Source organism: Dromaius novaehollandiae, chromosome 10 (genome assembly GCF_036370855.1).
Source record: "Dromaius novaehollandiae isolate bDroNov1 chromosome 10, bDroNov1.hap1, whole genome shotgun sequence".
NCBI lineage: Eukaryota > Metazoa > Chordata > Aves > Casuariiformes > Dromaiidae > Dromaius > Dromaius novaehollandiae.
Genome location: NC_088107.1, coordinates 1,221,797 through 1,239,258, shown reverse-complemented (window position 1 = coordinate 1,239,258; position 17,462 = coordinate 1,221,797). Strand labels below are relative to the sequence as shown.

General features: G+C 37.3%; 1 protein-coding gene across 1 annotated transcript in view; it reads right to left on the bottom strand.

Moving 5' to 3' along the window:
- Positions 1-1,243: 1,243 nt before the first annotated feature.
- Positions 1,244-17,462, bottom strand: part of UACA (uveal autoantigen with coiled-coil domains and ankyrin repeats) — a 37,345-nt gene continuing 21,126 nt past the window's right edge. Inside the window, exons 6-19 of the mRNA XM_026108030.2 lie at positions 17,375-17,445; positions 17,161-17,267; positions 16,072-16,253; positions 15,619-15,656; positions 14,244-14,330; positions 13,005-13,112; positions 11,934-11,966; positions 11,359-11,457; positions 11,119-11,155; positions 10,170-10,219; positions 6,044-8,743; positions 4,901-5,053; positions 3,847-3,912; positions 1,244-3,155 (exon numbers count right to left, since the gene is read on the bottom strand). Coding sequence (XP_025963815.2) covers positions 3,084-3,155; positions 3,847-3,912; positions 4,901-5,053; positions 6,044-8,743; positions 10,170-10,219; positions 11,119-11,155; positions 11,359-11,457; positions 11,934-11,966; positions 13,005-13,112; positions 14,244-14,330; positions 15,619-15,656; positions 16,072-16,253; positions 17,161-17,267; positions 17,375-17,445 — 3,803 coding nt within the window. The 3' untranslated portion in view covers positions 1,244-3,083. The remainder of the gene's footprint in view (positions 3,156-3,846; positions 3,913-4,900; positions 5,054-6,043; positions 8,744-10,169; positions 10,220-11,118; positions 11,156-11,358; positions 11,458-11,933; positions 11,967-13,004; positions 13,113-14,243; positions 14,331-15,618; positions 15,657-16,071; positions 16,254-17,160; positions 17,268-17,374; positions 17,446-17,462) is intronic.

The following is a 17,462-nucleotide window of genomic DNA, read 5'->3' as shown; positions in this document are numbered from 1 at the left end:
TACAACCTAGGCATCTCCAGATACCTGTTCTGACACAGCTCAAGGAGTGCGAGAGCAGTAAGTATTTTCAGCTAGCAGCTTCTTCTTGAAGTTTCAAGATGGAGCTTAAGTAGCACATTAGTCTCTTTTTAAAGACGATGACAAAAGAGAAACACTAACAGAAAGAAATTGCTTTGCCTACTAAAAAACACAAGAGGATAGAAATATCATTCAAAAAGCTTTTAAATAATTAGCCTCACTCTGCAGTAGAAAGCATAGCTGGAGATAAGACTTATATGATATAGCCAAGAATAAAGTTATCAGGAAGTCATCAGTGGAAACCACTTCAAGATACCCTGTACATTAACAGACTCTAAAGTTAGCAGAACATATCTACCAGCCTAGGAAGTGTTTAGACACATCAAATCATGAGACAGTTCTACCCAAATGGCAGTTACTTTTCAGAAAAACCTCAAATGTCAGTACTTTCCTCCCCACCCCTTCCACCAAGGTCAAATTTGATATTTCCAAGAACCCAAAGAGAGCTTTTGCATACTGACTCAGAACAGAAGGAACAAGCAACTCCTGTAAATCTTTTGAAGTTCCAAGGAAGAAACCACTATTCCACTCATTGTTTAAATATGGTGAAGTTTCACTTATACTTTTCATACCCTAACAGCTTATAGCTTTTCCTGTTTGTGTCCCACAGTTGTGAATAGGTAAGCCAAATAACAACAACAAAAAAAACACCACACACACACACAGTTAAGCTAACAGTGAAAGTAGGGAGCCCTTCACTTTCTGGTCACACCAAATGACCAGACTTCAGTAGTGCTGAGAAGTCATCCTGTGAAGACCTTAGTTATTCCAAGAAGTCAGGCAGCAGTGTAGGATGTTACGTGAATGCGTTTTTATCAAATGCAAAAACTTCACTGGCTCACCTCCAAATCCTGAGGAGTGACGTAACAGACAGCATACCCTGTTTGGTGTGCAAGTGGCCAGAGCAGATTTACTCTGAAAAGTCAATTGATAGAAGCTTTAAGTTGTCTACGTTTGATTCTCGATTAATACCATTAAAATTTTTACCAACCACGAACTCTGCAAGTAGACAGAAGAACTGCTAATCTTAGTAAACATCTAAAAAGTGAACCTGTGTTACCTGGCACTCAGGAACATTCAAGTGAGTTCCATATCCTTCACTATTCACACTATTTTGCCAACTATATACTCCTTTATCTTTTACAGAATTGACCACTACAATACAAAAAAGAAGAAAACTCTTTATTGGTAGGCAATATAGGAGAAGTTTAAAAAAATTACAGAGCTCCCTCAATAAGGAAACATACAATATCAAAATATGCCAGAGTTAGTATATCAAAACAATCAGTTTCTATTCAATAAGAGCTTCAAGTAATGCAATCAGAAAAGAATTTGGCTAAACACTACTGTATATATATTGAGATGCCTTCTGTAATAATCCTCTAAGAAATTAAAGGAAAGCAGCAGTAAATCTGTTGTACTACAGATATATTTAGTAAATATATTAAGTATATTTATATAACAAAAACTGTCCTGCACATTCATCATTATGTCTGCATCTTCTCCTCTGCAGCAGCTGTCATTTCCATTCTATGCCATGAAACTGCCCAAAAGAGGGGGCACAAAAGGAAACAAATATAACACTATTAAAAAAAACAAACAAACAAACAAACAGCAAGAGAGAGACCTAAGTCTGTATAGTACAGTTTCTTGGGTTTGCATTAAGACCAAATAAGCAAGCAGAGACCTCAGAAGTTTGACTTAAGAAGTCCTTATTTCTCAGGAGCATGGAAGAGGAAGTTTTTCTTTTGTCCATGGGATGCCAGGTTCCTACTTACTAGTTACATACAAATACTTTCAAGCAAATTGTCTGAAGATAACAGCATTATTGATAACACTTACAATGTTTATTCTATTAAAACAGCAACACACTTAAAGGAAAAAAGTCATTGACGAATGAGCCCAATAATCCAAAATGTTGTATTTTCTTTCATAAAAACTTCAGATATATCATCCTTTGGAATTATTGCACCTTCACTTAAAAATGAAGCCCTGTCTTGTTTAATAGGTAGATTCTAAGCATGTTAAAGTTTGCATTTTTTATTAATCTTACTATTTGCATCTTTCCCCATAAATAACTGGATTATAGTACATAATTTACATTTACCTTAAACTTCTGTTAGAAAGTGTTTCAAAATCCAGTATCTGAATTATCTAATGTACCGCTTAATGAGATGCTCAGTCTACACCCATGAAGAATAAAATTATACAAGAGTAGGAATATTGCATTTAGATTGAAATGCTGTTCTACAAGCCATGACACTAGTCCTACTTTTAGAACCTACAGTAATCAACATTATCAGAGTCATGAAAAACCTCCCAGAGGAGGTAAAGATTAAAAAAAAATAGTGTTTTGACAGAAACCCTGATTTAAGTCTTGTAAAAAGCAAAGGCACTACATTTTAAGTTACTTAAAGTCTGTAACTTGGCCAGCCAAGTTACAACATACATCTAAATACCTTCCACTTGCTTTGTACGTGACCTAAGCATGTTGTAATGTCTTGATCAACTCAAGTGACAAACAGGATAGTCACTTTTTTTTTTTTTTTTTTTTTTTTTTTTAAGTGATTAAGAGAATTAAACAGCTATAATACTTCGGCCAAGCTCATTTGAATGCAGTTTATTTTCAACCATACCATGAGAGTTCAAGTTATAAGATAAACTAGAATTTCTAGGTATAGGCCTTGTCTTATGAAGTGGTCAATCTGACATTGAAATAATTTAACTGCTATGTCATCATTTTGACTTGTAAACCAATTGTTAAGTAGGTTCTACACCATTTATTAATCCACTGAAATAAGTGTCAGATCCCAAACTTCATAGTCCTATTCTACTGTTTTAAAAGAAAGTATTTCAGCTTCATGAATTGTTTCATATTTGGAGTAACTTTTGGGGGGGTTCCAACTGCAGTTACATTAATACAAATCTCATGAAGATTATCACTACCGTAATCACAGCACTCCTACAAGATGCAGTAGCCCTCAAGAAAAATGGCACTAAGCACATCAGCAAACAAGTCCCTGTCTCATTCGAATGATCTGTAGTAAAGCAGCTTGGACATCTTCATCCATGTGACCCTAGAGCAAATACACACTTCAGTTAAAAAGAAAGAAAAGGCATATCACCATTCACAGCCAACATCAGAAGATTCTCCAGAACTGTCTAAAAGTATTAACTCATTTTTTCCTGTGTTTCACCACTGTCTAGGCAAATCTGAAATACTTGAGAAATCTTTTACTGTTTTCTTGAGAAAGAAAGGTCCATCTCATTGGCACATGAGTTTCCTATGTGAAAACATTATTTGAGAAACAATTACTGTTCATATCCTCTTGACTCCATAGCTTGCTGCTGTAATAGTGGTCCCTATTTTTTTGTGCTTAAGTATCTGAAATCATAAAATTTCAAAATGAGTTATTCAGTTTTGTTCAGTGAGAGCCACTGGGTCAAGGCGGTATTAGAAGTTTCCAACATTCACTTGGCTTCTACCCAGCACTATTTGAGATGATGCAGAATTAATACCACATATCACCTGACAACATCACCCTCAAAATAAGTAATTTTATATATAGTTATACTGTATACAGATGGTAATAAGGAGATGGAATAATAAACACACGCCATTCTTTTTTGATAGATCAGTTCATTCTAAAACTCTCAACTTGAAAACAGAGACTTGATTCTAGGTTCAAGGCTATTTGAGATCTTCCAATAAAACAGAAACCAGTGACTTCAGAATCTCTACATTCAGGCAATGACAGACTAACATACCTGCACGGCACTAAGAAGATGTGTCCGATAAACTGAAATTACTTCTTGGTGCTGCCTTTTAGCATCCTATAAAAACCAAGAGAGAGGAGATGAAATCAAGATTTTGAACATTAAGCCCTGCATAACTCCAGCTTTGCATGATTAGCTTTGGGCACCTATTTTAGACTAGCAAAAACAAGTTCAAGGTTAAATTTTGCTATATTGCCTCCATTAACCAAGAAAAGTCACTCCTTCACTTTTTTTATTGCTTACTGGCAACAGACCAATTTTGCTGAAAACAAGGCTATTCAGACAGGCTGATTTCAATGTCACTCCGGGTACTATGATCAAAAGCCTGCTTCTTCAAGAGCATGTGGTATCTGTTTAAAGTCCCCCAATTTAAGCATGCTTCACCTCATAAGTTCAACCTTGTAAATACTATTAAGGCTATATCCTAGTTCTGTACAGATTTACAAATACATAACTTTGCTTACATACATAGCTTTAATTATGAGAAGCTTTACTGAAGCCACAAGGGCCACTCATATCCATGTTGGAAAACAAAACCACAGTTCCTACTATAAAGTATTCCCTCTACTGTGACTACTTCATGATAAGCATTATATTGCATGGCATTTGCAGACAAGGGAATGCAGAGTCATCAAATCCTTTAGGAAAGGACCACTTCTCTTCCTGTCAAGTTGAGAAGAAACACAGTTGGTGTTTTTTGTAAGAAATGTTACTGTGGAACCTGTGCACAGAAATGGTCTTTGCATCAACTGTCACAGCACACCTAGGAAGCACAAATTCTCTCTAGATAAATTGTTTCTGTGCTCACTTCATCTGGGAAAGTTCCCAAACACTGCAACTCTTACATGCAGCGGTCACCTCCAACACACTGAATCAGGGGCAGGGGAGGGTGCAGCACATTAGTACTCTACTTGTCCTCAGAGTTCAGGTCCACAAGCAACTCCAGTGCTCTAATGACCACGTAGGTATTTCCCTCTTTTGAAAAAAAACATCACTGTAAGCAATGTTACTGCATTTCAGAGCAATGTCTTGCATAATTACTTACAGATAGCTGTTGTTGCAGCATTTGCACTTGGTTCTGGAGCATTTCAACCTGTTGGTTCTGTCTTTTTGAGGGAATCCCACTGGTGTATGTAAGCTGAGACAAGCCATTAAGAGCTTGTTTTAATCGCTCTACATCATTAAGCAGTTCTGTTATCTTTAAAAGAACAGAAAAACCTCAGTTAGGGATGTCTCACTGAAAAGCAATATTCTTGACATTTTTAAAGTCTAATGAAGATTGGCAAACATTGAGGGGTATTTGTCACTGCATACCAATCACACTAGCTAAGAGACTGTGCAAAGACAACTTCATTTTCTTGACAAGCTATCATTAGTTCACACTCTGCTTCCTAGCACTCAAATCCATAAGGTATAGACCTCAGCCTGCCAGCCACCCAAATGACTTGTGGTCTAAAGATATTCTGAGCCTAGTTCCCAAGGAGGACATTGAATGGTCAAAAAGCAAGCTACAGAAATTAAACAAATACAGCTCCAAAATACACAAATATAGTTATTTGAAAGAGAAACATGGTCAGCATACATTTAACAGGAATATAAAATACAGTTCAAGAATATAATGTTAAAAATCTTCCAGAATCAAGTTAGCACTATGTTCTTTAATCCTATATTTTACTGTAAGAAGCCATCCTTGTACTAAAGTGAATCTGTTAAAATGAACCAGACCGATCTAAGATCATTAATAAGCCCATTTAGGCATTTCAAAGCCATATTGGTCACAAATTCATGATTTACTTCATCTTCCTAATGTCAGGTTGGCAATTTCTGTGCAAGAGACATTGCCAAAGTAACATATCAACAGATGGAAATCAAGCTATAAACTGGAAACATGCAACTCACCCAACTGAGGCAATAATCAGCTTCACACAAAAAGAAGTCTGACAAACTCATGGAGTTTTAAAAGGTTGAGTTTACTTACAACATATACCTGACACAGATGAAGAATTAGGAAAGCTTAGTATAATGCTACCAAAGACAAGACTTCAGCTTTGCAGATTTGGCCCAGTTTAGCTACCTAATGCTCAGTACAAAGTCATTCTTGAATATCTAGAGTAGCTATATTTGAAAATCTAGTTCCTTCGAGCTAAACTGAGAACACTAGGAGCATTAACTGTCTGACACGTCCCACCTTGTTATCCTTGGCTTCCACCTGCTTTGCAGATTCCTGTATTCTTTTCTGCAGGTCAATAATCGTTGTCAATGATTTGTCACACCTTTCTTTCTGGTCTTTAATTTCTTGCTCAATGCTGCAGCTCCGTAATTGAAGCAATTCCTTTTCATCTTTTAAAGAAAGTTCACTCTTTTTAGCTTGCAAAGCCTCCTCACACGCTTCCTCATACTTTTTATTCACACTGAACAAGTTTTCAGCTATGCTATTAATTTGGGCCTCCAGATTACTTTTCATGGATTTGTATTCCGATATGTCAATTACTTCTTTGCTCTCCAGCTCTGTTAAAGCTTGCTGAGTATGCTGAATCTCAGACTGCAACTTCAAGATTTCCTCATTTTTAATGCCATTTTCTTCTTCCTTCTCTTTTAAGCTATTTTTGACTGCTACGATTTCTTGTTCTAGTGTTTCCTTCATTTGCATATACTCTGCCAAAGGTACCGAAGAACTTTTCAGATCTGACAATTCCTGTTGCAACTCTCCTACTTTTAGCATCTCTTTGTCATAACATTCCTTCTTACTTCTGAGGGCTTCCTTTAGATCCTCTACAGTGTTACCAAGAGCCTTCTTCAAGGCTTCAAACTGTTCCACTGGAAGATAGTGACTCTGCATATGAGCCTGCACAGTTAGGGCCTGCTTCGTACTCTCCTGCAGCTTGTCTTTCTCCTCTTTGCCTGTGTACTTTTGCAGTAGTTCTCTCAATTGCTTATTCAACTCTTCCATTTTGTTCGTGAACATTTTTTCCATTTCGTGAGATTTCTCAGCAAGGATGTAGTTCTGTTGCAAGTCATTTTGGATAGACAAAACACCGTTTTTGAGCTTTTCATTTTCCTGTTTACATTTCCTGCTTTCTTCCTCACTTTCTCTGCACCTCTGTGTTTGTTCTAACAACTGCTCTTTTAATTCTTTCACTGTGGCTTCAAAGCTTTGTTCTCTCTCTTTAAAGGAGAGAGCTGGTGCATATTTTGACTTAATGCAGTCTTGAATTGTGTCAAGTTCCTTCTTTTGGGCTTCAATTTCTGCATGCAACTGCAAAATTTCTTCTTGACCCCTTTTATACCCAGCCATAATCGCAGTGTTCTTTTCCTGAAGTTCTTGCATGCTTTCATTTAAAGTTGTCACTTTAGACTCATGATCTTTTAAACTTATATACTCCGTTTGCAGTTGATTCTGCAAGAGTTTCACCTTGTTTTTCAAAGTTGCATTTTCTTCATTTACCTTCATGAATTCTTGCTTTATCTCTTCAGTTTTTCCCTTCAGATCTGACAGCTCTGTATTAGTCTTTTCTAGTGTGTTATTCAAGACCGTTTTAATCTCTTCATGCGTTGTAACCAACACATACTGATCCCTGAGAGATTCTCTTATGACTGTGTTTTCAGACACTAGTTTGCACATTTTTGCTTGCTCATCATCATATTTTTTACGAAGCTCAGCAAGCTGCTTTTCAAGCTCAATACCACTAGCTTTTAAAGCTTCCACTTCTTTTTTGTGCTGCTCTGGGGACACATACACAGCTTGGAAGCAGCTTAAGTTCTCACTTAAGTTGTTCTTCTCTGCCAACAACTTTTCAGCTTCTGCCTTGCTTTCATTGCACTTCTTTGTTATTTCAGCAAGCTTTTTATTCAGATCACCAATGGTCAGTTCACTTGTTTTCTTTAATTCTTCATGAATTTTTAAAGGCACATTCTGGCTTTTAATTTCAGTTTTCAGCATTTGGATTTGCTGCTTAAGCATCTTGTTATCCACTTGAACTCTTTCAGCTTCCTTCTGCAGAGTCTGATTCTTCTGTGATAATTCAGAAATTGTTTTCCCGAGTTCCTCAGTTTTTTGCTCAAACCCAGTCTTCATTTGTGCATGTGCTTCCAGCTTTACATGACAGGCAAGTTCAGCTTTCTGACTCTCAGATTGCCTCTTTAAAAGCCAAACCTCTGCCTGCAGTTTTTCATGTTCTCCTTCCATCTCTACTAACTTCTTTGCTTTCTCATTCACTTCATTTAATAATGAACTCTTCATGTTTTCAAATTTCTCTGCAGTTATGGAATGGGCTAACTTCTCTGCTGTTTCTTTAAGCTGCTCTTCTAACTCTACAAGATTTCTTTCCCCTTTATCTCGCTCCATCTCCAACTTAACAAGTTCCTTCTGCAACCTTTTATTCTCTTCTACCAGCCTTCCTTCGTCTCTCTTAAATTCTGCCACTAACAATTCATTCTGCTTAATCTGGTTCCTTAATTTACCCACTTCAGCAGAGGCTCCCTCATACTTTGTTTTCATTTCTTTCAACTGATCCTTCAGCTCCTCTGTTAGCTTACTGCTTCCTGAAGCAGCTTCATTAGTCAGGTGATCTTTCAGAGCAAGAAAGTGGGTCTGCATTTGCTTAACTTTGCCTTCCGAGTCAAACATTCTCTTCTGTACATCTTTTAAAGCATCTTCCAGTTGTTTTATCTGTCCATCAGATTCCTCCTTGGTTCTTTCATACTCCGATGCCAAAGCTTTACATTCAGATACCTTGTGAGACAGTTCTCTCTGTAGTTTGCTTATTTCTTCTTTTGCTGCACCATAGCAGGTTCTCATGTTGTCGAGTTCTCTCTTTAAAGTTTCCTTCTCTGAACTGGGTGATTGGTTAGACAGGGATAGCTCCAGGGGTCTCAGCATAGACCTGGACTGAAGATAAATGGGCACAGAAATAGATACATTTTTAGAAGTTTGCCAGTTCACCTGCCATATCATATAAATTTAAGGCAATTGTGTATATATACTGATATGAGCATAAAATTCATCTCCCTGAGAGATTTCAGGTGAAATACATTAATCTATTCTTGCCCATATTACAGAACATATTTTAGCTTTTAACAGATAAGTTATTTTGATTATAGTTCTTCAATCAGACCCTACTGACATTAAATAGAGCTATAGTACATTCATTTCATTTTGCCTTACTGTTCATATTTAATCATTCATCTGCTTAAAGTTTAATTTATTAACAGATTCCACCCCTCCCAGTTGTATGAAAATATATTTAAAGGAAACAGAACTGACTAAGTATATCGTGATTAACAGCACCTTCTCTCTGAAGATAAGTGATCTATTTACTGTTCGGTAAAGTATACCTCAAAAAAACAATTTTGTCCCATCCCTCCTCCCCTGCCCTGTGGTCTTTAACTGGAAAAAAGGCCACTTCACTACCAAGCGTGAACTTGCTTTGGCAATCTTATGTTTCTCAGACCAAAAAGCAGCAACTCCCTGACATGATCAACTCAAAGGCACTTAACTCCTACTTGGGACAGGATCCTTTCTTTATATCAACCCATTCCATGCTTCAATTAAAAAAATCCTAAGTCTGTTTGGATAATCTCATGTAAAATGTAGCAAAAAAACATGGATTTCTGCATTCTGTGTTACCTGAAGAACTCAGATATTTAACAGAAAAATAAGAATGGGTTTTCTCTCCCTGTCTTTAAGTCAGAGAAGTTAACCAAATCAAAATTTGTCTTTCAGTAAAAATTACTTGGCAAAAGACAGAAAGCATAAAATCTGCAGATTTGTTTCTGGCCAAACATCTGGAAGCACAACAGCTGAGACTCAAGTATCAGAACAATTCATTAGTTAGGACTAATCCCCATCATACATGGCTCACTGTAAAAGTGTGCTGGACCTCAAACAAACAAGTTGTGGCTTAGAAGTGTGGCTAAATATCAGCAAAACAATTGGCAGAAAATTGTTTAACTGACAGGAAACTAAAGTTTCCTGAATCTTATCTGAATTTAAGGGAAGAAAACACATGGAGAAGAGCAACCGACTGTATTCTAAACTGTGACTTTTGGTCCAGCAGCCTGTTGATTCAGTTTTAAGAATGTTCATTACAGGCCGTTTAGTGTGTGACAGGGACAATTTCACAGCATTTAAAGCTATACCACATAAGTGACTCTAGAGGGCACCACCAGTTACAAAATAAGTGTAGCAAGGCAAGTATTTACAGATTTTGTATTCAAAAGCAATGTTTAATATATATGCTTAAGTAAATACAACTTTCCCAAGCATATATGTCATAACTAAGTATCATAATCTCTAGGTGGTAAATATTTATTACCTGTGATTCCACAGCAAGCGCTTGACCTTGCTTTAGTAATTGTTCTTTTCCTAGATTTTCAAAAAGCAAACAACATTTAGTCTTTGTTTAAAAATAGCAAGACATTCACAAGAACTGTTTTTCCTTCCTAATCCTATTCTCTTCAATGGAACTGTACCAGGTAGCAGTTTGGTGTTCAAATAATTGGTATCAAAACAATGGCACTTCAATGCAGTCATACAATGAAGTCTGTACAAAACCCCCCTGAAGGAAAAGATACCCTTAACATCATAGGCTAGATACACTTCTGCAAAACAGTACGGAAGCCACCTTGATTTAGCTGCATGGCAGCACATGAATACACCAGGAAAAAGCACTCCAAGTAAGTGACCTGCTCTGACGGGCAGCAGGCAATGCCTCACCACAGGCTAAGTAACATCAAGTTGCATAAGCACAAGACAGGCCCATAACCAAGTTGAACATACAAAGCTTCAGTTTGTGCAAATGGAATCACTTCTAATACAAACAAAAGCTGAGGTTTTGCGTTTGAAGTGATGCTCAAATCTGCCTATACTAAAGTTTTTACAATGACCATAGTTCTCCTGTCTAACAGGGGGAATGAGCAGCCAGAATACGAGACATGAGCTGGAATGAGTGTTAAGATATGAAGAATGGAAATGGAGGGATTCAGCTTGGATCACAGATCTTGCTCAGATTGTAACTCTCATTTGTCCTCTAATAACATTAAAAACAAGGTGGATTTCACAATATCAGTGAGATAGATCAACAGTATCCTAGCACTCAAGTACAAACACAACCAGGCCAGCTGACTACTTTGAGGTTTGAGGCCTGAATACACATGTTAAGTCTTGCAATAGTTAAGATGACCTAAAGGAAAAGACAAGAAAGAAGTTTCATCTATGTATTCTAGCACTGCATCATGCATAACAAGTTATGAGAATATACTTACTATTACCAAAATTACTTCCAGACCCCACAAAGTCAACCTGAAAACAAAAAGGCAGAAAATGTAAAAGTATAGCTGAAAGTTTATTTCAAGATTTCATACTGTATTTACCTATGGATTAAATAGCAGGGAAGGCTTCTACAACAAGACCTATTTAAGACTTTCAGCAATTTAAACTAAAATTGCTTCAGTATTTACTACAGTAGATAGCAACCATATTACATTTCAAGTCAATTGACATACTTCATAATATTTGAGTTTAGCTTTCAGAGCTTCAATAGTTCTTAAGCTTTCTTCCTGCTGCTGTTCCTTGGTAGTTAGGATTTTCTTTAACTCATCTTTCTGAAAGAGAGCAGAAGCGTCAAATAGCCAAAGCCACAACAATAGCCAGATTTATAAGATGTCAAGCAACTTGTTTAAATGTACGTGCGTGTGCATTTTTAAAGAACCTCAACCACTGTCAATACTGAAAGAACCACTAATTTCTCAATTCTAAAGTTCTTCTACAAGAATGAACAGTCATGGGAATATGCACCAGCTTCATCTGCATTTATTAGTTTTGCATTATTGGAAGTCACTACTTAAAGAGATACTCCTATATTAAGTTTGCTTCAAAGGTGCTGTAGGGACTACATACATCATTTGTAGTAACAAATGCTGTACAGCTGTATAAACCAAATATGTATCACTAGACAGTTCATTTAGCATTTATAGATACCTTCTCTCTATAGTTAAAATACTGTAATTTGAGCACAATAACCATTTTCCCTATTTCATAGTTTCACAGTTTTATTATACTTAAAGGTGGTATATCCTACCTCATTTTCAAGATCATCTGCAAACATTTGCTCCTGCAAAAATAACAAAAAATAAAATCCCCCCCCAGAAATCATTTTTTAATTAGCTGATGAGTCTACCCCAGTTTATAATGCTACAGGCTTCCAATACACTTTTCCCCTTCCATTTACCATCTAATATATGGAAAGGAGAAAAAACGAAATAGAAGTTAAGGATGTTTGACAGAACAATCTCCCTTGAAATGTATGATCCAGATAATTAAGATATTCCCATTTCTTAAGTAGCTTTTCAGTAGAAAGTAGTTTTTCCAGTAGAAACTTGTTGATTTTGGAAAACGAAGGTTTTTGGTTGGTTGTTTTAGAAGGCAATGCTCAAGACAGCCTGACCTTCTAGGACAAAGCTTACATGAAGACGTATTGGTTTTGTTTCTGTGCTCCATTTAGGGAAAGTTTCATACTTTAAAAGCATCTCCCAAAGAAGTGAAGCACAGGAAAAAATGTGAGCCTCCAGAAAGCAAGAAAAACAAAATCCTGTTTTGATTTTTCTCCTAAATTGTACTGGGCACCTTGAGTGCTCCAAATACAAAAAACATTTCAGAAGGTGGAGTTTCAAGTTAGGGTGACAGATTCTGTACTGAAAATTTTTTCCTATTTTTGCCAATTGAAGCGTTTTTTATGTATTTCTACTTAACAGTAATAGCTGGAAAAAAAGCATTGAGCACCATACATACTGACATACAACACCTACATTTAACTGTGCAGATTAAATTTGTTCTCTGAATTACAATATACCAAAACACATCAGTTACATTACAAAGTATAGCCATAAACGCTGTTACTCAGCTTTATGAAGGTTAATGGAAGAAGTTGTAACAAGTTTCATCATGTTTTAAGTATCACTACAAGACCAAATGTTATCTTCCTTTGCAGAGAAGATAGTGACAGTGATACATAATAGAAATAGTTCACAGCAAAGCAGTGAAGACCACGCTCTACTTATATGAGCCTTCCTTTCCACTTTAAAGAGTCTTCACTATCCATGTCAGGTGGTTTCCACAGCTTCCAAGTCAGGTTATTCCATTATTGTTTTACCTCATTCAGCTGCAGCTGTAGCCCATTGATTCTCTCCAACAACATCCTTTGCTCCTCTTGCACTTCTCTCATTCGATCTTTCAAGTCTTGATTTTCTAATTCTAGTTCCTAGAAAAAAATACATAAGGAAAACTAATCTGAACCAATAATTTTAAGTCATTAAAAGACACTAAACCTTGATTAACAAGTCCCATAATCACTTTGTAGCTTTATTTTAAAGCATTCAAAAGGAAATGGATGTAAAGTAAGTTGAAGCTTCAAGTTTTCCATCTCTAGGAAGCTCATTCTTGGATAAATGTACAGAGGTTTAAAAATGTAATCTTACTCTTTCATGCTAACTGCAGTTAAGAGGCTGCTCATCTGCCATCTGTCAACATGTAAAAATAACCGATGTTAAGACAGTGTCTGAAACCCAGCCGCTACAGTCAAAGGTATATCAAGAAAATGCCTCCTCACAAGCATGAAGAGCAACCACCTTTAAAGGGACTAACTGTTCCAACAGCCACAGGTATCACCCTAGTAACATATATTAAACATAACGTAAGAAAATAACAGGTCTTTGTACCTTCAATCAGTCTAGTGCTTACATACAAACAATAAAGCCTGTTAAAATTTTGCCAGATTAGATCGCTTCCTTAACTGCGATAAACACTTTAGCTCAAACCAGAGAAGCTGCATTCAGAGATCTCTATCCTTTTATTAGAAAATATCGCAAAACAGCTTAAATTTCTCAGTGGCTTGTTTCCTGTAGTTTAAAAAGCTATCTACCTTCTCAAAAACTAATGATACAGTAACTAGATAGTAACAGTTAACATAATTACAATGCAAATCATTTTTAGTAAGACACTTAAATACACATCAGCAACATTCTCAAGAGAATGTTAAAAGTCTTCCTGTTTTGGGATAATTTCTCATTCCAGGAGCAAGGGCAGAGGTAGTGCATATGAACATTGTAGACAAAGGGTTAAAAGATGGGAAAGAGTAAGACACCAAGAGACTTGCAGCTATTTATTACACACACAAACAGTCCCATCCCGTCCCCCCCCCAAAAAAAAGGGTCTACAGTTCATCTGTGGATTTACTGCGTTGCATACTCAGGCAATTAAATTTTAATTAAACAATATATGACCTTTCTTAATGACATTGCTAATGGATGCTTACAAGCACATCTTGTCTTTAGTATGTCTGGTTCATTATGCACATAGGAATACATAGGTCATAGAAAATCTTCTGGTTTACCTGAGCATTATGCTCTTTCCGATACACATTGACATTCGCCTCCTCCTGTGCATGCAGCCAGTTCCATTTTTGTGACATGTTAGTAACCTGTTATTGCAACATTGAAATATTAACTTGTGTGTCTGTTGCATTCTCAAGATATCCTTTTCTGGGGACAGCAGGCCCAACTTTGATTTCAGCTTCCACTGGGGGGCAATACTACTAAACATTCAAATTCTGCTAGATCTGTTTCTCCTTAGGAGTTACATCTCATGATCTCGTCCAGACAGAAAACAGGATGCTTGTCAAATCTCAGACATGTGTATCAAAGTGTTTTCAAATAGAAATACACATACCATCTGATTACAGAAGGAACCTTCTCAGCTACACATGAAGTTAAGAATTCAGAAATACTGAGCCAGCTTTGCACCATAGCATAATCTTAAACAGTCTCTCAACAGTACCAGCTGTGTGCTTTGTTTCGGCGGTTGGGGTAAGCAGCTTACGGCCAACCTCTTCCAGGTTCACACAACTGGGGCATTACCCTTGTACCAAGAGTCCCTCCAAAGCCTCCCTGAACAGGTTTAACAGACCTGAGAATCATGCCTCAGAATTTAGGAGTTGTATTTCAAAATAAAGATGTGGAAAGAAGCCACTATGTGCTCCAGAAGTACATAATATTCTGTTTGACATGCAGTATAAACACATAGCATAAATCAAAGTAACAGGCCTGCTGGACAGCATCAGGCAGGATTATGAATCTTAAAATTATGAAGCCTCAAAGTATTTCATAATTACGACAGTCCTCTACCAAATGAGGCACTAAAATTGGAAGAAAAAATGTATACATGCATGAATAGCTTCAGCATAGCAACTTTACTCATTAATTACCTTTACAGGCCAGCTACCAAGGCTATTTACTTTACAGCAGCAAAGACAAAAATTGCAGTAAAATTTACACCATAACTGTTAAAAATGGGTGTGGAATGAAACTGTATAGTCTTAGTAACATTTTGTAAGCTTTTCAGTTGCCGTGTTCAGTATATATTGCACAGGAAAAGATTTTTTTAAAAACATGGGGCATCCCAAGCTACTTTGCAGCACAACAAGCTTCTGAAGAGGCAGTAACAACATGCAAAAGCCAGCTCCTCATTCAGCAACAGCTCGCCTCCAGCTCTAGACAACAGAAGTTACTGAAGATAAACACTGGCCAGAACATCAGGCTCAAACACCCCTATCCATTCTGTGCCTTGTTTCTCCCCTCCTCACCCCCACAAATAAGAGGAAGATAGGAAGGAATAATGCTACAGCAGAGTGAAACTCCATTAATGCTACATGCCCTCTCATATCTTCTTCAGATGATATGGTTAGAGATATATACTATAAAAAGCCTCACCTTCTGTTCAGGTTGCCCTTTCTTCATGATATCCCCTGCTGAAAAAGGAATCAAAAATTGGGAATTTAAAGTGCATTTCATTCGGATTCATGCAGTGCATACTCAGCTATTTTATTTAAGTTTTTATCTTGAGAAGATAATCAAAACCAGCAAATACGTATTTCTTGAAATAACTGAAAAACAACATTTACAAGTCCAAGGTGAAACTCCCATAATCAACACCACAGTGCCAGGTTCAGAAAGATTAAAACCCGGTATCTCATGACATCACAGCATGTATTAGCTTTAAAAGCTTAATTAAAAAAAAAAAAAAATTCCTCTCAGACAGGCAGCTTTTTGTTAGAAGAATTACAGCTGCCCTCCAAAGGGCAGGTTTCTGAAGACCTAACAGTCAGAAGATGTGCAATTCAAGAGAAAAATAATAGCAACCAGTTATAGCAGTGTTCTTCATACCTTTGCTGGAATCCTCAACGGCAGCTTTTATTAAAGCCAAAATGTCAATATTGTCACCAATTCTGGCATAGTAAGCACAGTCATGACCAAGGCCATCAGCCAAACTAACATCCGCGCCATTTTTGAGCAAAACTTCTACTGCATCCCTGCAGCCATATTCACAGCCTAACATTAAGGCAGTCCTGGGAATGGGGAGAAAGATTGCATTCAGAGACTCACAGATCTCATGTTTACAATGGAACAATCAGTTATAGGAATAATCCCTCACACACACCTCATGTTTAACCATAGAAACTTCAGTCAAAAAAAGTCCTTTCCTCCATCAAGAGAGGAAAGAAACTTTTAAGTCATGTAGAAGCCCACTCCAATACCATTGCTCTCCTGAAGCAAGGATGAATCTACTGCCTTTGAGAGCTACCCTGCATTTTGGGAACTCAGGATTTTTGGTTCAGTCCAAACAGGAACAACAAACCCAAGATGAAAGAAAGTTCAGACAAAGTTTGAGCAAGTGTTTGGAAGCCCTGGCAATCCCTTCCACAGGAACACCTGCCAGTTTCAGCAGATGCCATGCAAGTACCCACACCCTGACCAAGAGCAGCCTCATGCCCACTGATGCAGTCATCCTCTAAGAAATAACTGGGAGAACAAATAGTTACGCATAGACCCGCAGGTACAGATAAGGGACCTAAATGCTCTGAAACATCTCCTTAGGAACCCCAATGGGACTTGAGCACTTCTTGACAGAGTACCACTTTTGGAATCAATAGGCAAAATGGATCATGACAAGGGGTGCAAAAGTGAAGCTGAAGTAAGAGAAGAGGTGAGGAGATGAACCTTTAGCACAAGCAACTTCTGTTTCTCTGCAGCCAGCAACATGCAATACTTTCACACAGGTCAATACGTACTTTAAATGCAAGAACAAGCAATTAAAGAGGCCGAATTTATTTGCATTATTGAATTGGCACATCTACTTCTGGATTAAGTCACAGTTTAGGATTCTTTTCAGCTGAGTTAACTTCTTTATTGAAAACCAAGCTTTCTACTTTGAAAACATCAGCAGACATTCTGACAACACTCTGCATGCATTACCTGTTTTGTTTGTCCCTAACATTAACCTCTGCTCCTCTGTCTATTAGAAGCTGACAAATTGTAGGACGACACATCTGAGTGGCCAGCACTAATGGCGTCCTCCCATCCTGAGGACAGAAAAGGGGTAAAGAAATAAGGAAAGGGAAAGAAAGGACAGAAAGCACAAGAACTCTACTGGGGTTCATATGGGAGAGGGATTTAAATAGCAACTTACTCCATCTTTTACATTCACGGAGGCTCCATGATCACACAGTAGCTGTACACTGGAAGAACAGTCCGACATAGCTTTCAAGAAAAGAAGA